Here is a 16,498-nt window from a genome sequence, read left to right as displayed (position 1 = left end):
ATGTCTTTTAAAGTGATTTATAGTTTCTAGAATATAGGTCCTTTACGCCTCTGGTTGTTATTCCAAGGTAATGTATGGTTTTTTGAAAGTATTGTAAATGGATGGATTCCCTAATTTTCTTTCTTCGTCTCGTTATTCGTGTAAGAAATGCAATTTCATTGAGCATTTATTTTGTATCCTGCCACGTTACTGAATTGCTCTATACCCCTAATAGTTTGGGAGTGGCTTCTTTTGGGTTTTCCCATATAGAGTATCATGTCATCTGCAAAGAGAGACATTTTGACTTCTTCTTTGCCAATTTGAATACTTTGATCCCTTTTGTCGCCTGATTGCTGTTGCAAGGACTCTAGTACTATGTTGAATAATAGTGGCGAGAGTGGGCATCCTTGTCGAGTTCTTATCTTAGGAAAGGCTTCCAGCTTTTCCCCATTGAGAATAATATTTGCGTAGGCTTTCTAGATGGCTTTTTTGAGATTGAGAATGTACTTCTATTCCTATACTCGAAGGGTTTTAATTGTGGAAAGGATGCTGTATTTTGTCAAATGCTTTTCGCAATATGAGAGGACGTTATGTTCCTGAGTCTTTCTTGTTGATATGATGTATCACGCTGATTGATTTGCTGGAATACGGACCACGCTGCATCCTAGGTATGAATCCCACTTTGATCGTGATAATCCTTAATGTACTGTTGGATTCTCTTAAGCAAGTATCTTGTTGAGGATTTTGGCGCCCTATTCATAGGAAATCTGCCAATTTCCTCTTTGAGGGGTCTTTGCCTGATTTGATCAAGGTAATAACATGCCTCATAGAATGAGTTTGTAGCTTTCTTCTGTTTCTATTTTTGAAATAGCTTTAGGAGAATAGGTTCTTCTTTTGAATGTTTGGTAGAATTCTCAGGAAAACCGTCCGGGCCTGGAGTTTTGTTATTTGGAAGGTTGTTTATCACTGACTCAATTTCTTCATAATTAATTGGCCTGTTTAAGGAATCAGTTTCTTCCCGGTTTCAATCTTGGTAGTTTATGGTTTCGGAAGGATTCCATCTCTTCCAGATTGCTTAGTTTATTGGCATATAGCTGTGATAAAAATTTCTAATAATCCTTCCAATTTCAATGGTGCCTCGTGACTCTCCTTTTCATTCATAATTTTAATAATCTGGGTCTCTCTTTTCTTTAGATAAGTCTTCCAGTGGTCTCAATTTTATTGATTCTCTCAAAGAACCAGCTTCTAGTCCTGTTGATCTGCTCTACTGTGCTTCTGGTTTCTGCTTGATTGATTTCAGCTCTAATTTTGGTCAACTGCTTCCTCATGCGTGGATTAGGCCTGTCCCTCTGTTGCTGTTCCAGCTTTTGAGGTGAGAATATAAAACTGCATTTTAGATTTTCTATTCTTTTGAGTGAGGCTTGATGGCATGTAATTTCCTAGGGACTGCCTTTGCAGTTCATCCCATAGGTTTGAATTGTTGTATTTTCATCTCATTGGTCTCCATAAATTGTTTAATTTGATTTTTGATTTGTTTGTTATCAGTCATTCCTGAGCAGGATGGCTTCTTAGTCTCCAAGTGTTTGAGTTTCTTCAAATTTTTCCTTGTGGTTGAGTTCCAATTTCAGAGCGTCTGTGGTCTGAGAATATGAGGGATAATTCAACTTTTGGATCGGTTGAGACTGTTTTGAAACTAGCCAGAACATGGTCTATTCTGAGAATATTCCATGGGCATTAGAATAGAAAGTATTCTTTGGTTCTGGGGTGTAAGTGTTCTATATATATGAGGTCCAACTGATGTATATGGCACTTCAAAGCCTTTGATTTTGCTTAGTTTTTGCCAGTGTCTTATTTCTGCATAGTGGAGTGTATATCCTACTATTAATGTATTTTTATTTATATGTCTCTTTATTCTGGTTAAGAGTTGGCTTCGTGTATCTTGCTGCTCCCCTGCCGAGGTATATATATTTATAATTGTCATATCCACTTTGTGAATACTTCCCTTAAGAATAATATAGTGCCCCCTTCTGCATCTCTAACTATAGTCTGTAGTTTAAATCCAATTTATCTGATATGAGAATTGCTACTCCCAGCTTTCTTTTGAGGTCCATTATGCGTGAAAGATGGTACTCATCCCCTTACTCTCAGTCTGAATGCATCTTTGGGTTTGAAATGAGTCTCTTGTAGACAGCAAATGGATGGGTCATTTTCTTTATCCAATCTGCAACCCTGTGCTTATGGGATGGTTCAAACCATTTACATTAAGACTGATTACTGAGAGATATGATTTTAATGTTGCCATGTTGCCAGTAAAGTCTTTGTTTGTATTGGCTGTGACTTTCTGTTCTGTATCACTCTGGGGCCTTTTTACTTTTATAGCACTCCGTAATATCTCCTGTAGGGCTGGTTTCGTGGGTTACAAAATTGGTTAGTGACTGGCGATTCTAAATGATCTTTATTTCTCCATCAATTGAATGACAGCCTCGGATAAAGGATCCTTGGCTGCATGTTTTTCTCTGAAAGAGCTTTAAATATGCTCCCAACCCTTTCTTCATTCCAGGTCTGTGTAGAGGTCTGCGTAATTCTGATGCTTTTGCCTTGGTACGTGGAGAAATTTCTTTGCCCTGGCCGCTTGATACTGTATCCTTGCATCTAATATTTGCGAAATGCACTATGAGCGTGACGTGGCGTAGGTTTGTCTGGTGAGCTTGGGGGGTCCTCTCTGCCTCTTGGACACGAATGTTTGTTTTTGCTAGATTAGGGAAGTTTTCAGCTCAATTGTTCAAAATTCCTTCTAGACCTCTGTTTTTCCACTCCCCTCGGGGATGCCGATGATTCTAACATTGATCGTTCTCATTGAGTCAGTAATCTCCGTAACCTACATTCGTGGGCCTGGATTCTTTTAGACCATCTTCTTTTTCTATTTTTCCTCTATTAACCCATCCTCCAATTCACTAAACCTTCCTCTGCTCTCTCACCCTGCGTCAGAGCCTCTTAGTTTTGCCTGCATTTGGCTCATAAATTTTTTAATTTCTGTCAGGTTCGCTCCTCATTTCTGTCCTTAGGATTCTATATTCTCAGTAACCTTTCTATAATAGTTTTCAATTCTACTCATCATTTTGACCATCGTTACCTGCAAATTCCATTTCTGATAATTTGGTTTACATCCTATAGTCCATTATTTCTGTGGCAGAGGCCACAGGAAATCACTTCATCTTTCTTTGCTGGGGGCTTCTCCTTCTTGTCATTCTGATGAAGAAGGTTTGCTGGGGTTTCAGAGCCCAAATTATTGACTGGGTCCAAGGCCGTGCCTTGTTTTATGTAGGACTCTTAGGGATGTGGGCTTCTTCTTTAAAATTTTATTTATTTATTTAAGTGTGGCAGCCAACCAGCGAGAGGGAACAGAAGCAGGGGAGTGGAAGAGGAAGAAGCAGGTTCTCCCAGCGGAGGCTCCAAGTGAGGGACTCCTTTCCGGGAACGCCAGGATCACGCTAAGCTGAAGGCAGGCGCTCAATTGACGCGCCACCGGCACCGGGTTGTGGGCTTTTGATTTTTCAGCCGCCTTCTGTGTTCTGGGGGAGGGGCCTGCGCGCTACCGAAATACTCAGGCAGCCATGTTTGGGTAAGTCTCCTGTCCCTGCGAGGGGGGATGGGGATGGGCACTCCCTGAGCCAGTATTTCCAGGCTTTGTTCTCTGGCGGTTTCCAAGCGGTTTGCTGTACCTTTCTGAGAGTCAGCCCAGCAGCGGCGGCCATCAGCCTCTGTCACAGAGCGAGAGAGTTGCAGTGCCCGCTTCTCTACCAATTTTCTGGCCACTTTAACTCTGTTACTGTTGGTGCTGCCCAACCCTGCAGCGTCCCGGGATGTGCGCCCTACACCGGGCGCCCCAGCTCCTCACTTCCAGGGCCGGCGTGTCTCTGTCCTTTGTGTTTCTAATGCCGCCAGCCGCCAGCTGCCCCGCGCCCGCTCCCGGATCTCCCGGTCTCAGTCTGGATCCAGTGAGCGCACCAGGATTCCGGGGTTCCGCGAGATGCCTGGTGGCGCGCGCACCCGGCTCACGGTCTCAGTCTGCTGTTTTGCGGGTGCCATTCACAGCTCTCCGCCTCCCGTGCAAGTGGCTACCAGCTTCGGGCGCCCTGAAGCATGAACCCTCCCCCTTCCGTTTATCTTCGATATCTGTGCCACAGTTTCATGGCTCCAAAGCTTCGACCTCAATACTCAGCGCCGGAGATGTTCATTTGTTGCGATCCCGTCTTCCTGCGTCTCAGGCTGGTTCCGTGGTTGTTTAGGCTGGTCTGGTACCTATCCAGCTCGACTCGGAGGACTGGCTGAAAACGGTGTCTCCTACTCCTCTGCCATCTTAACTCCCTCCTAGGTGACTTTTTTCTTTCAAGAGTTTCCTTAAGGTTCCTATTATAAGCATCTGCCCAGTTATTTTGGAAATGACTTTGAGATCATCTTCAGAAGCATAAATAAAAATTATGTCATAGGCCGAGAAAGGCAGTTGGTATTATTCTTTAGCAAAATCGGTTAAATTCATATCATCTCTCCTGCGTATTTATACAATTAAATTACTCTTTTGATCGTTCTTTAAAAATCATAGGTTTTTTTAAATTTATAATGCCAAGTATTTGTCTTTCAGGTTTCTGCTTCTTACTGACTTTTGTGTCATAAAACCTTTTGCCATGCAAAAACTTTAAATTCTGATTATGCACAGATGGGAGGTTTTTGTTTTTATTCTGCATTCTAGAGATTAGAAACTGGCTTTGAGCAAAGCCAGTTCCTTCATTTTGTCAGGGTCTAAAATCAGACTTCTAGTGTTTAAGCCAAATAACCTTATTTAATAGAAACTAAATAAATGTTTGCTGAACTATAATTACTGCTGTTTATTAGGAACACAACTGCGCACTTTACATAAATTATCATATTTAATCCCTACAGTAAGGAGACGATGAGTACGGTATTCCCAATTTAAAGAGAAGAAGTTTGAAGTTCAGAGAGGATAAGAAACAATGGAAAATCTCAGGACTAGTGAGAGTTTGGGGATTTGAGTGTAGAACTGTCCTATCTTAACTGTATTTTTATGACCTCCTTAAACAATGAATGGCTCTTCAAACTGGCTGCCCTACAAAGGCCGCTGTCACCATCTCCCCTCCTGGCTTTACACAGTTCTTTTCTCATTTTATTTCGTTTGTTTTTCCCCAGACCATTTAGCACACATCTATCTACTTTTATTTCTCTGTAACATACTGATTGATTTATGTTTCCCTTTCTCTTATAGTTTGTAATCTTTTGAGGGAAAACATTTTATGATCTATTTTGTTTTGGTTTTGTCTTTTGTTTGTTTGAAAATTATTATAGTTAGTTCTGGTCTACAACATATTTGGGTTTTTTTTCCAACTTTACTGAGAGATAATTGCCAAATAACATTGTGTAAGTATATGATATACAACATGATGACTTGATATATATATATGTATTGTGAAATGATTACCACAATAAGTCTGGTTAATACATCTGTCACCTCACATAGTTACCATGTATCATTCAATTTGGATATCCATTATTTGACACTGTGCTTGGCACTTAAAACATCTTTGAATATGTTGACTCATTTTATCAAATATTGTATATTTGTTTTCTCACAAAAATCACATCAGATTTATTTATTAAAATAACAGAAATCAGGGTGCCTGGGTGGCTCAGTTAGTTAAACGACTCACTCTAAATTTTGGCTCAGGTCATGATCTCACAGTTGTAAGATGGAGCCCTGTGTCACGTTCCACACTGGGCGTGGAGCCTGCTTAAGATTCTCTCTCTCTCCCTCTCCCTCTCCCCCTCCCTTTCTGCTCATACACATGCAAGCTCTCTCTCTCTCTAAAAAAAAAAAGAAAAGAAAAGAAATAATTTCTTTAAGTGAATTTAAACATTCACTTGATTATACAGTGGATACATATGATACATGTTTAGAGAAATATTTATTGATTTAAATAAAATGATAGAATTTGTAAATCCAGATTAATTTGTTTCTTTCAAAATAATCGTCTAGAGAACTAGCATATTTTTTAAGAATGCTGCTATTTTTTCAGAACCACTTGGAACTTTTTATTTTCTCAGAATTTATACCTTTTTTGAATATCCTGTATGAAATAAGACCATCTTAAAGGTTCAGAATATTTCTATGTAATCTTTCAAGGAGATAATACTCAGTTGTGTTAGGTTTAGATTTTTTAAGTTATTTATAATAACATCTTAAATATCAGTATACTTTTTCAGAGGTGCTGAACCATGGATTAGAACAATGTTTCTGTCTTTTTTTGTATGAAGACTTAATTTTTTTAGAGTAGTTTATGTTCACAGCAAAATTGAGAGGAAGATACAGATTTCTTATACATCCCCTGCCCCCACACATACATAGACTCTCCCATTAATCAGCATCCTTCACCAGAGTTGTACATTGTTACAATTGATGAACCTATATTTACATATCATTCAAAGTCTATAGTTTGTATTACAGTTCACTGTTGGTGCTGTATATTTTGTAGGTTTGGACAAATGTATAATGACGTGTATCCATCATTATAATATCATACAGAGTATTTTCGCTGTCCTAAAAATTCTCTGTGCTCTGCCTGTTCATTTCTCCTACCACTCCTCTGGCAACCACTGATCTTTTTATTGTTTTTTTTTTTTAAGATTTTATTTATTTATTTGAAAGAGAGAGAAGGAGCGAGAGTGCGTGCATGAGCAGGGTTAGGGGCAGAGGGAGAGGGAGAAACAGACTCCCCACTGAGTGTGAAGCCTGACATGGGGGCTCGATCCCAGGACCCTGAGATCATGACCTAAGCCGAAGTTAGACACTTAACCAACTGAGTCACCCAGGTGCCCCTACTGATCTTTTTGTCTCCATAGTTTGCCTATTCCAGAATGTCATATGATTGGAATCATACAGTATGTAGCCTTTTCAGATTGACTTTTTTTGTTTAGTAATATGCACTTAAGAGCCCTCTGTGACATTGTGTGGCTCAATAACTCATTTCTTTTTAGCATGTATGTACCGGTTTTTTAAAAAATCTGTAGTTAGTGAAGGTAACTACTTGGTTGCTTCCAAGTTTTGGTAATTATGGATAAAACTGCTATAAACATCTGTGTACAGGTTTTTGTGTGAATGTAAGTTTTCAGCTCCTTTGGGTAAATACCAAGGGGTGTGATTGTTGGGTCACATAGTAAAAGTATGTTTAGTTTTGTAAGAAACTGCCAAATGGTCTTCCAAACCATTGTACCATTTGAATTACCATCAGACATTAATGAGAGTTCTGGTTGCTCCACATCCTCAGCAGCATTTGGTGCTTCAGTGGTTTGGATTTTAGTCATTGTAGTAGATATGTAGTAGTATCACGTTATTTTAATTTGCAGTTCCCAAATGACATATGATATGGAGCATCTTTTCATATGCCTATTTGCCATCCATATATGTCTTTGGTGAGGTGTCTGTTCAGATCGTTAGTACATTTTTTTAATTGGGTGGTTTGTTTTTTTATTGTTGAGTTTTAAGAGCTTTTTGTGTATTTTGGTTAATGGTACTTTAAGTCTTTATGTCTTTTGCAAATATATTCTCCAAGTCTTTGGCTTGTCTTATTCTCTTCACATTGTCTTTCACAGAGCAAACGTTTTGAATTTCATTGAAGTCCAGCTTATTAATTCTGTCTTTCATGATTGTACCTTTGGTGTTGTATCTAAAAAGTCTTGCCAAACCCAAAATCATCTGGGTTTTCTCCTGTGTTACCTTCTGGGAGTTTTATAGTTTTGCATTTTACATTTAGGTCTATAATGAAGTTTGAGTTAATTTTTGTGAAGGGTGTAAAGTCTCTGTTTAGATCCCCCCCTTTTGTTGGGGGGGGGCGCTGGGATGTCCAGATGTTCCAGCACCATTTGTTGTAAAGACTATCCTTTCTCCATTGAGTTGCCTTAGCTCCTTTGATAAAGTTCATTTGACTGTATTTGTGTGGGTCTGTTTCTGAGTTATATTCTGTTCCATTGTTCTATTTGTCTATTCTTTCACCAATGCCACACTGTCTTGATTACTGTAGCTTTACAGTAAGACTTGAAGAAGTTGGGTAGAATCATTTCTTGAACTTTGTTCTTCAATATTGTGTTTGTTATTGCCATCTTCTTTTGAACAACATGGCTATTAGTATAAAATGAGAGTCCAGAAGACTAGATATTATAATTGTATTGCTAACTTATATTTACAAGGTGTTCCGTAAATGTTGCATTTGAAATGTATACTCACCGGAAATTTTTGTTTACTGGTTTGAAGGAGAGAGAGAGATAGTGAGCATATTTGCTGCCATGTCACTATGAACATACCTGTAAATGCCATTTCCTTACATTAATTAATGGTTCAGTATCTTATTTCATATCGTTTAGAGTCTAAATGGTAAGATAAAGATGAACAAATATATGATTACAGTAAGTGATATTTTTAGTGAAGTTAAAATCTTGTTACCTGCACCTTCCATTTCTTCCATTCTTCCATTTCTTCCATTCTTCCATTATGTTGACATTTTTATAATGAGCGTTCTTATGTTGGGTGATTGATGTTCAAACTTTAAGAAGATTGTACCAAACTTTTAGAATTTACACAAGCATTTCTTTTTTGAGGTATAAAATTAGTAAGTAAAATATTTTTTCCCATCAAATGTTATAATGAATTAAAATTAAAGTGAAGGGACTGATGTCTTAATCTTTTAAAAGTCAGGATTTTTTAAAGGTTATTTTATGAAACATTGTTAATGCAATGGAAAGGAATTGTTTAGTACTACATGAGACATGATTATGTTTACATCTGAGGCCAGAGATGTTTCTCTCTCTTCTGATCTTTCCTCAGACCTAGCACATTGTCTTGCACAATAAAAATTGAGAAATGAAAAAACCGTTTTTATCTCTTCATACAACTATAAATTTGCAAATGTATTTAAATTCTGTATTATAGTTGGTGGCCAAAGGAGTAAAGAATTCTGATATGTCTCCACCTTTGGGACAACATGAAGCAGGTGGCTCTCCATTGAAGCAACAGATGAGATCTGTTATTTCTGTGACTTCAGCTTTAAAAGAAGTGGGTATGGTAAGTTACCTAAAATTTGGAACTCCTCAAAGTGAAAGTTTGTTAAAAGGATTAAATTTAATGAAATTACATTAATTCCTAATGTATTAAATTTTTCTAGGGAAAATAAAATAACTTCTTAATATTTTTATGTATGGTTTACTGTGAGTATTGGAGCCTCACTGCTCATAGGTTTATATCTAGGACAACCTAATACATAAAAATAGATATAACTGATTGTCTCTCATTTATACTTTAAAAGAATATTGAACAAATGAAATATATACAGAAATGTACTAAAATAATGCAACAAACATTTTTATACCCCAGCCCTCACAATTAACAAAGGTTCCTTTTTTTTTTTAACAAAGATTCATTTTTTATTTAAATAATGTCTCTTTGGTACTTAAATTAATTAACTTTAGGAATAAAGTCCAAGACATGTTTACATTTATTTTTAAATTTTTGTCATAACAAATTTCGGAAGATTTAATATAATTACACTTAATCCACCAATTATTTCTTTTACCTTCTACTTACAAATCTCTGTCATGCTATATGAATACTGGAACAAAGAATTGTGGGCATTAAAAAGTTTAAACTTAGAAGTATGTGTCAGGTGTTCATCTAAAATGTGAAAACTCTGTTCTGGGATTAAAGGAAATGGGCTCATGATACGGAATTTCAGCCTAGAATTTAACACACAGAAGGGAAAAAGTCTACTGAATTATATAACACATTAACTTGATTTTCTCTTGTCTTTTTAATTAATGTCTCTGCCTTTTAATTGCTGAGTTTCATTATGTTTTTGCAGACAACATTGATGTTACTGATACACGAATTTTTTTATAGCCTTTGTGTTTATCTTGAAAATAAGGCTCAGTAGGAAAACACAAGTTTCTTGGTCACTGTCAAGAACTTCATGTATGAAACTATTGTTCTTCAAGTAGGTTTAGTCTCCTTTTCTTTCTGATAACGATTTTTGCGTGTGCTGCATTGTTCACTTCAACTTTAGATACCACTGTGTGGTTTCCTTCCTGGTACCCAGTCTCACATCTCAACTAGCTGTTCATCTCTCTGGTTGTAGCGACTGCTAATTCCTGACTACTTTATTGGGTAAAATGCTCTTTGTCTCATTTACGTGTATTACTTTACACTGACCACTATACTCTTTTGTATTTTCCTCAAATATTACAAAATTTGAGGTAATCTATATAATGAAATGGTTTTTCTTTATGTGTTATCTTGGTAAATACTGCTTACTTAAAACTTTGAAAAATGCTCTTTCTTACTTTGCATCTTTCAGATACTTTTGCTTCCATAGCTTTCATAACTAATTTCTTCTTTTCATGTGTTTAAAAATTCTCGGTCTAGATCACTATGATTGTACTAATCAAAAGACAGACTTTATATTATTGTTGGTATAAAGGACTCAGAACTTATTTTCATTCTCTTTGCTTATGAAGAGAAGCCAATTCTCAATTATGTTTGGTAGTATGGCTTAATAGGAATATATATGCATGAAACATAAAGACAGCTTCACAGTAACACAGCCTAGCCTGAATTACTTTATCCACCAAAACTCCCTAGCTTTAATTAAGAGAGTATATGAATAATCAGTTGGTTAGGTGTCTAACTCTTGATTTCAGCTCAGGTCATGATCTCAGGGTGGTAAGATTGAGCCCCCCGTTGGTCTCTGGGCTGGGTGTGGAGCCTGCTTAAGATTCTCTCTCTCCCTCCTCCCCTTCCTTGTGTGCATGCACACACTCTCTCCCTAAAAAAAATGGAGGGGGGGTTATATGAGTTAATTTTCTTTTCATTTCTACCATTGACCTAAAATTACCAAAAATCAGATGCCAGAAAGGAGGAGGACATAGTTAAATATGTGATCAGTAATCTAAAAATAAATAATTGAGAATTGGCCCTTCTACTATTAAGTCTATCGATTATATGTAACTATTTCTCATTTCCGATAATGAAGGAAGCTATGTTAACATTTTACAGGGATAAAAAAATTCACAAGGAGCAATTTAATGAAAAACAAAAAGTAACAAAAATACGAAAGTTTTTAAGGTAGACATTTAAAATAACATTTCTTACTCTGTAACTCTCTGTATTTATAGGACAGAAGTTTAACTGATACCCAGGAAACCTCAGAGGACATTCAGAAGACTAACAATGCTATTTCAGTAAGTACAGTTTTCAAACTCTGTCAATCATTTTACTTGTATGCATGTTAAAATATAACACTTTAACTGTTTCAGAGTAAGCGAGAAATACTACGTAGATTAAATCAAAATCTTAAAGCTCAAGAAGATGAAAAAGGAAAGCAATGTCACTCTGATACGTGTGAGATAGTTGTTAATGAAGATGCCAAAGAGCGTGAAAAAGAAAAATCGGTTTCATCTGATCGCAAGAAATGGGAGGCAGGAGGTCAACTTGTGATTCCTTTGGATGAGTTAACATTGGACACATCCTTCTCTGCAACTGAAAGTATGTATAAAATGTTAATATTCTGTGTTGGTCTAACACACATGTAAACTTCTAGACTGGGTACTTGGAAAGAAGGAACACTTGGATTGAGAGAGGCTGGAAAAATTTCTTTGTATGTAAAGAATGGATAAGACTATTCAACCTTAAGAATAGCAAGGATTTTTATTACAAAACTGTGTGGTATGAGAGAGGGAACTAATGATATATATTTAAATTATATTACTTTAGCTCTTTCTATCAATTGTATTATTCTGATCTGTTACCAGGAATAATTCGTGATGAGAACCAAGGTAGCAAACTATGACAGAATCTTAGAAAGGTCCCTTAGGTATGTAGCCAGGGGTATGGAATAGATCTCACTTAATGATTTATTTATTCAGCAATAATTATTGAGCATTTTTGCATTATCCAGTGCACCAGAGGGAGATACAATTATAAATAAAAACATGTGCTTTTGTGGAGCTTACATTCTGAAAGGACAAGTCTGATTGTCAACCAACTAAATATAGTTTTAAGTAATTTTTTTAATGGACTATCTTCGTAGAATTCTTCCCTACATTGGAGAAAAGCTCAAAGACTCTAAGCTGTGGTGTCTTTTATTTTGTTTACTTATTCAGCAGTTCTTTTTGCATCCCATTAAATGCCACACATTCCTCAGCAATGAAGATGCAATAATGGTTAAGACATAGTCCCTCCCCTTAAGGAGCTTCGGGCCTGGTGGAAAGGGAGACAAGTATAGAGGCAATTGTAATTGAAAAGGAATATACTAGAAATTATCATAGGCTACTGTAAGAATATCTGTTAGGACATAAATCAGTCTTGGGGAAGCCAAGGAAATGATTTCTTAAAAAAGGGATGAACCAAGAAGTAAGTAGTTAACTAAACCAAAAACCAAGCCAAGTGTTTTAGGCATAGAATAACCAGGACCCAGGTGAGAGAGTGTGTAAAATTCAGGGAACTTGGTATAATTCAGCATGGATGGCTAAAATTCAGAAGTCAAGACAAAGAATGGCAAGTAAGCCTTCAAAGAGGTAAGCAGGACCATATCGTGAAGGGTACTATACGCTGGCTCTCTCAAACAGTCTGAACTTACTCTAAGTGCAGAGAATACTCTTTGAAAACAAGGGTTAGCAAATGTTTTCTGTGAATGCCAGACAGTAATTATTTTAGGCTTTGCAGGCCTTAAGGACTCTGTTGGAACTTCTCTACTCTGTCACTATAGTTTAAAAGTAGCAATAGATGATATGCAAATGTATTAGCATGGCGGTGTTTCCAGTAAAATTTTATTTAGGGTTACTGAAATTTGAATTTCTTAAAATTTCTTTAATATCTTCTATTTGCTCAGACTTTTCTGTTTTTCATTGCTATAAAGAGTGTTCATGATTGTTTCCTGGAAAATTTTTGTAATAACTTTTAAAATTTTTGTTAGATAATTCCAGTATGTGTGTTGTATTTGTGTTGGTTATTAATCAGTAGCCATCTCCCATGAGATCATCTGTCTTCTCTCGTTAGAGTTGCACTGCATGTTTTGGGTTCCCTATCACGTAGCACAGATTTTATGCATGAAAAGTGGTCATTAATTACATAAACATGATGATAAACACAACTGATGTTGAGACTTCTCAGGTGATGGGGCTGTAAATGATTTAGAGCACCTCTGAGGCAATAAACTATCACCAGTGTGACAGGATGGGATGGAGGGCAAAGGTAGAGAGATGCAAGTAAGTTTTAATATAAGATGAAAAAATTCCTGCCATGTTTTCTTTAAAAGTAGGAAGAAAGGTCATATGCAGACCAGAAACACAAGAATTGGGTAATTTTGAATGATCAGATAGGCCTATCTCAGACAAATATATGAGGACATTTGAGACACCTTATTACCTTATTAAAAGCACTTTTATATGGAAAATTAGCATGAGACTAATACTGTTATATGAACAATACTTCATCTCATGAGTTCAAAAATCATGTTTAATGTAAGTATGCAATATATTTATGTGGTAAGTTTTTATATGATATAAACAATGTATAAAATTTCTCTCCACCTCAACATATACTCCATTTCCATCCTTGTTACCAGGTAACCACTGATATAGTTTATTGTTTATCCCTCTGAGCTCCTTCCTGTGTGTGTGTGTGTGTGTGTGTGTGTGTGTGTGTGTGTATGAATAAAGACACATATTTTATACCTTTATGTTACATTATATGTTATATATAATTTATTGTATTTATTTTACATATAAGTGTATTTTATAAATCTTTTCATATCACTACATTAAAAAATTCCCTTTATCTCTTTTATAGCTATTATAGTCCATTGTATGATCATACATGATTTACTTTTCTCAATATTTTATTTTTTTTATTATGTTCAGTTAGCCAGCATATAATACATCATTAGTTTTTTATGTAGTTTTCAACGATTCATTAGTTGTGTATAACACCAGTGTTTATCCCAATACGTGCCCTCCCTAATACCCATCACCTGGTTACCCCATCTTCCCACCCCTCCCTCCCTTCTGTAACCCCCAGTTTGGTTCCCAGAGTCCAGAGTCTCTCATGGTTTGTCTCCCTCTCTGATTTCTTCCCATTCAGTTTTCCCTCCCTTCCCCTGTGGTCCTCCGCACTATTTCTTATGTTCCACATATGAGTGAAACCATATGATAATTGTCTTTCTCTGCTTGACTTATTTCACTTAGCATAATTACCCTCCAGTTCCATCCATGTCGATGCAAATGGTGGATATTCATCCTTTCTGATGGCTGTTTCTCAGCATTTTATTATGAAAGATTTCAAACATGGCAAAATTGAAGTAATTTCACAGTGCACGCCATATACTCTCCATTGAGAGTATACCAGTAATATTTTACTGTGCTTGCTTGATCATATATCTGTCCACCCTTCTATCCAACAATTAGTGAATCTTATTTTTTCATGCAGTTTAAAGTTCATTGCAGATATTGGTATACCTTATCCTAAGTACTTCATAGCATACATATCATTAAATAGAATTCAATATTTGTTTAGAAGTTTTTTTTTAATAGTAAATTCACATATAATGAAATGCAGGTATTTTAAAAGTACATTGCTGAGTTATTTATTTATTTATTTATTTTAGAGAGGGAGTGCATGCGCACACGAGCGGTGAGAAAGGGCAGAAAGGGAGGGAGAGAGAGAGAATCTTAAGCAGGCTCCTTACCCAGCACAGAGCCCGACGCAGGGCTTGATCTCACGACCCTGACAATGACCTGAGCCAAAATCAAGAGTCAGACACTTAGCCAACTGAACCACCCAGGCGCCCCCATTTGCTGAGTTTTAACACATGCCTAACACCTAGGTAACCCAGACTCCTATCAAGATATAGAACATAACCATCTTCCCCCAAAAAAGTTTCATGCCTCTTCCCAGTCAGTTTCTGCTTCTAGCCTCCCAGAGGGGACTTTTTTCTTAATTTTTTCTATCTTAGATTAACTTTCTCTGTTCTGGATTTCATTTAAACAGACTAACAGTTTGTATTCTTTTGTGTTTAGCTTGTTTAACTCAGCATAATGCTTTTTGAGATTCATCTGCATTGTGATTACCAATAGTTTGTTCCTTTTAAAAAAATTATTTAAAATTTACTTTGTTATTGATAAAGTCACTTCTCTTTTTTTGCTGTTAGTTATATCTTTATCCATTGCCCTCTCCCTTTTAGTTTGTTTGTATCTATATATTTAAAGTAGTTTTCTTATAGGAAGCATATTGTTGGGTTTGCTTTTTTAATCCACTCTTATCATCTTTAACTTGGTTGTTGAGACCGTTTATTTTTAATGTGATTGTTAGTATGGTTGGATCTAAAAATGCCATTTTGCTATTTGTTTTTTGTTTGTCTTATCTACCTTTGTTTCCTTTGCCCTTTTGTTTTTCTTTCTTTTGATTGAGTATTTTTATGATTCCGTTTTATCTCAGTTATTGGCTTATTAACTGCAGTTTATTGTTCTGTTATTTTAGTGTTTGCTTTAGAGTTCATAGCACACATCTTTAACTTACCACATAGTCTATCTTCCAGCAATTGGCTACATTTCACATGTAGTATAAGAACCTTACGATAGTATGCTTAGATTTGTTTCTTCCCAGTCATTGTGCCATTGTTTTTGTTTGTTTTTTACTTATGCTACAAACCCCACAATACATTATGGTCATTTCTCCTTTAAGGAGTTTTAAATAATAAGAGAAAAAGCCTTGTGTATCTACCTGTGTAGTTACTGTTTCCAGTGGTCTTCATAATACTTGTGTAAATCAGATTTCCTTCTAGTATTATTTTTCTTCTGCCTGAAGAACTTTCTTGAACATTTCTTGTAAGGTAGTCCTGCTGGTGAGGAGTTCTTTCAGCTTTTGTATGTCTGAAAAGTCTTTATTTTGCCTTCCTTTTGCAAAGCTGTTTTTTCTGGGTATGGAATTCTAACTTGATATTTTTTTCTTTTAGTACTTTAATGATATTGTACCAATGTCTTCTAGTTTGCATTTATTGTAAGGAGAATCTTCTATCATTCTTATTGTTATTCCTCTGTATGTAACATGTCTTATTTCTTCTGGATGTTTTTAGATTTTTCCCCTAAGCTAGTAAATTTCATTATGATTTGCCTTGGTGTCATTTTCTTCATGTTTCTTTTGCTTGGGTTTTGTTGAACTTCTTGGAATTGTGGGTAGTTTTCATCAAATGTGGATAACTTTTTGCTATTTTTTTCCAGCTTTTTTTTGTCTTCCTTTCTAGAATTTTATATGGATCTTGTTAATGTTTTCTTTTCTCTAATTATCAATTCTTTCTCTAGCTTATTGAACATATAGAATTCAGTTATAATGATCGTTATAAATGCTCTACTAATTAAATCATCCATCATTTTTAGGATGATACTAATTGATTTTTTCCCCTCTTTATTA

The 16,498-nt window shown here is 36.1% G+C and overlaps 1 protein-coding gene across 7 annotated transcripts in view; it reads left to right on the top strand.

Moving 5' to 3' along the window:
- The window catches only part of NEK1 (NIMA related kinase 1), a 230,907-nt gene that overhangs the window by 139,741 nt on the left and 74,668 nt on the right, over positions 1 to 16,498 (top strand). For all 7 annotated transcript variants that reach the window (XR_005833918.1, XR_005833919.1, XM_040626431.1 and 4 more), the window contains 3 exons: positions 8,975 to 9,106; positions 11,209 to 11,274; positions 11,350 to 11,578. Coding sequence is in view for 5 of the 7 variants with exons in the window: in XM_040626431.1 (XP_040482365.1) it covers positions 8,975 to 9,106; positions 11,209 to 11,274; positions 11,350 to 11,578 (427 nt within the window). In the remaining 2 variants the exon portion in view is untranslated. The remainder of the gene's footprint in view (positions 1 to 8,974; positions 9,107 to 11,208; positions 11,275 to 11,349; positions 11,579 to 16,498) is intronic.

Source organism: Ursus maritimus, unplaced genomic scaffold, assembly GCF_017311325.1.
Source record: "Ursus maritimus isolate PB19 unplaced genomic scaffold, ASM1731132v1 scaffold_11, whole genome shotgun sequence".
Classification (NCBI taxonomy): domain Eukaryota; kingdom Metazoa; phylum Chordata; class Mammalia; order Carnivora; family Ursidae; genus Ursus; species Ursus maritimus.
Note: the sequence above shows the minus strand (reverse complement) of the source record. Positions and strands in the feature narration are given on the sequence as shown.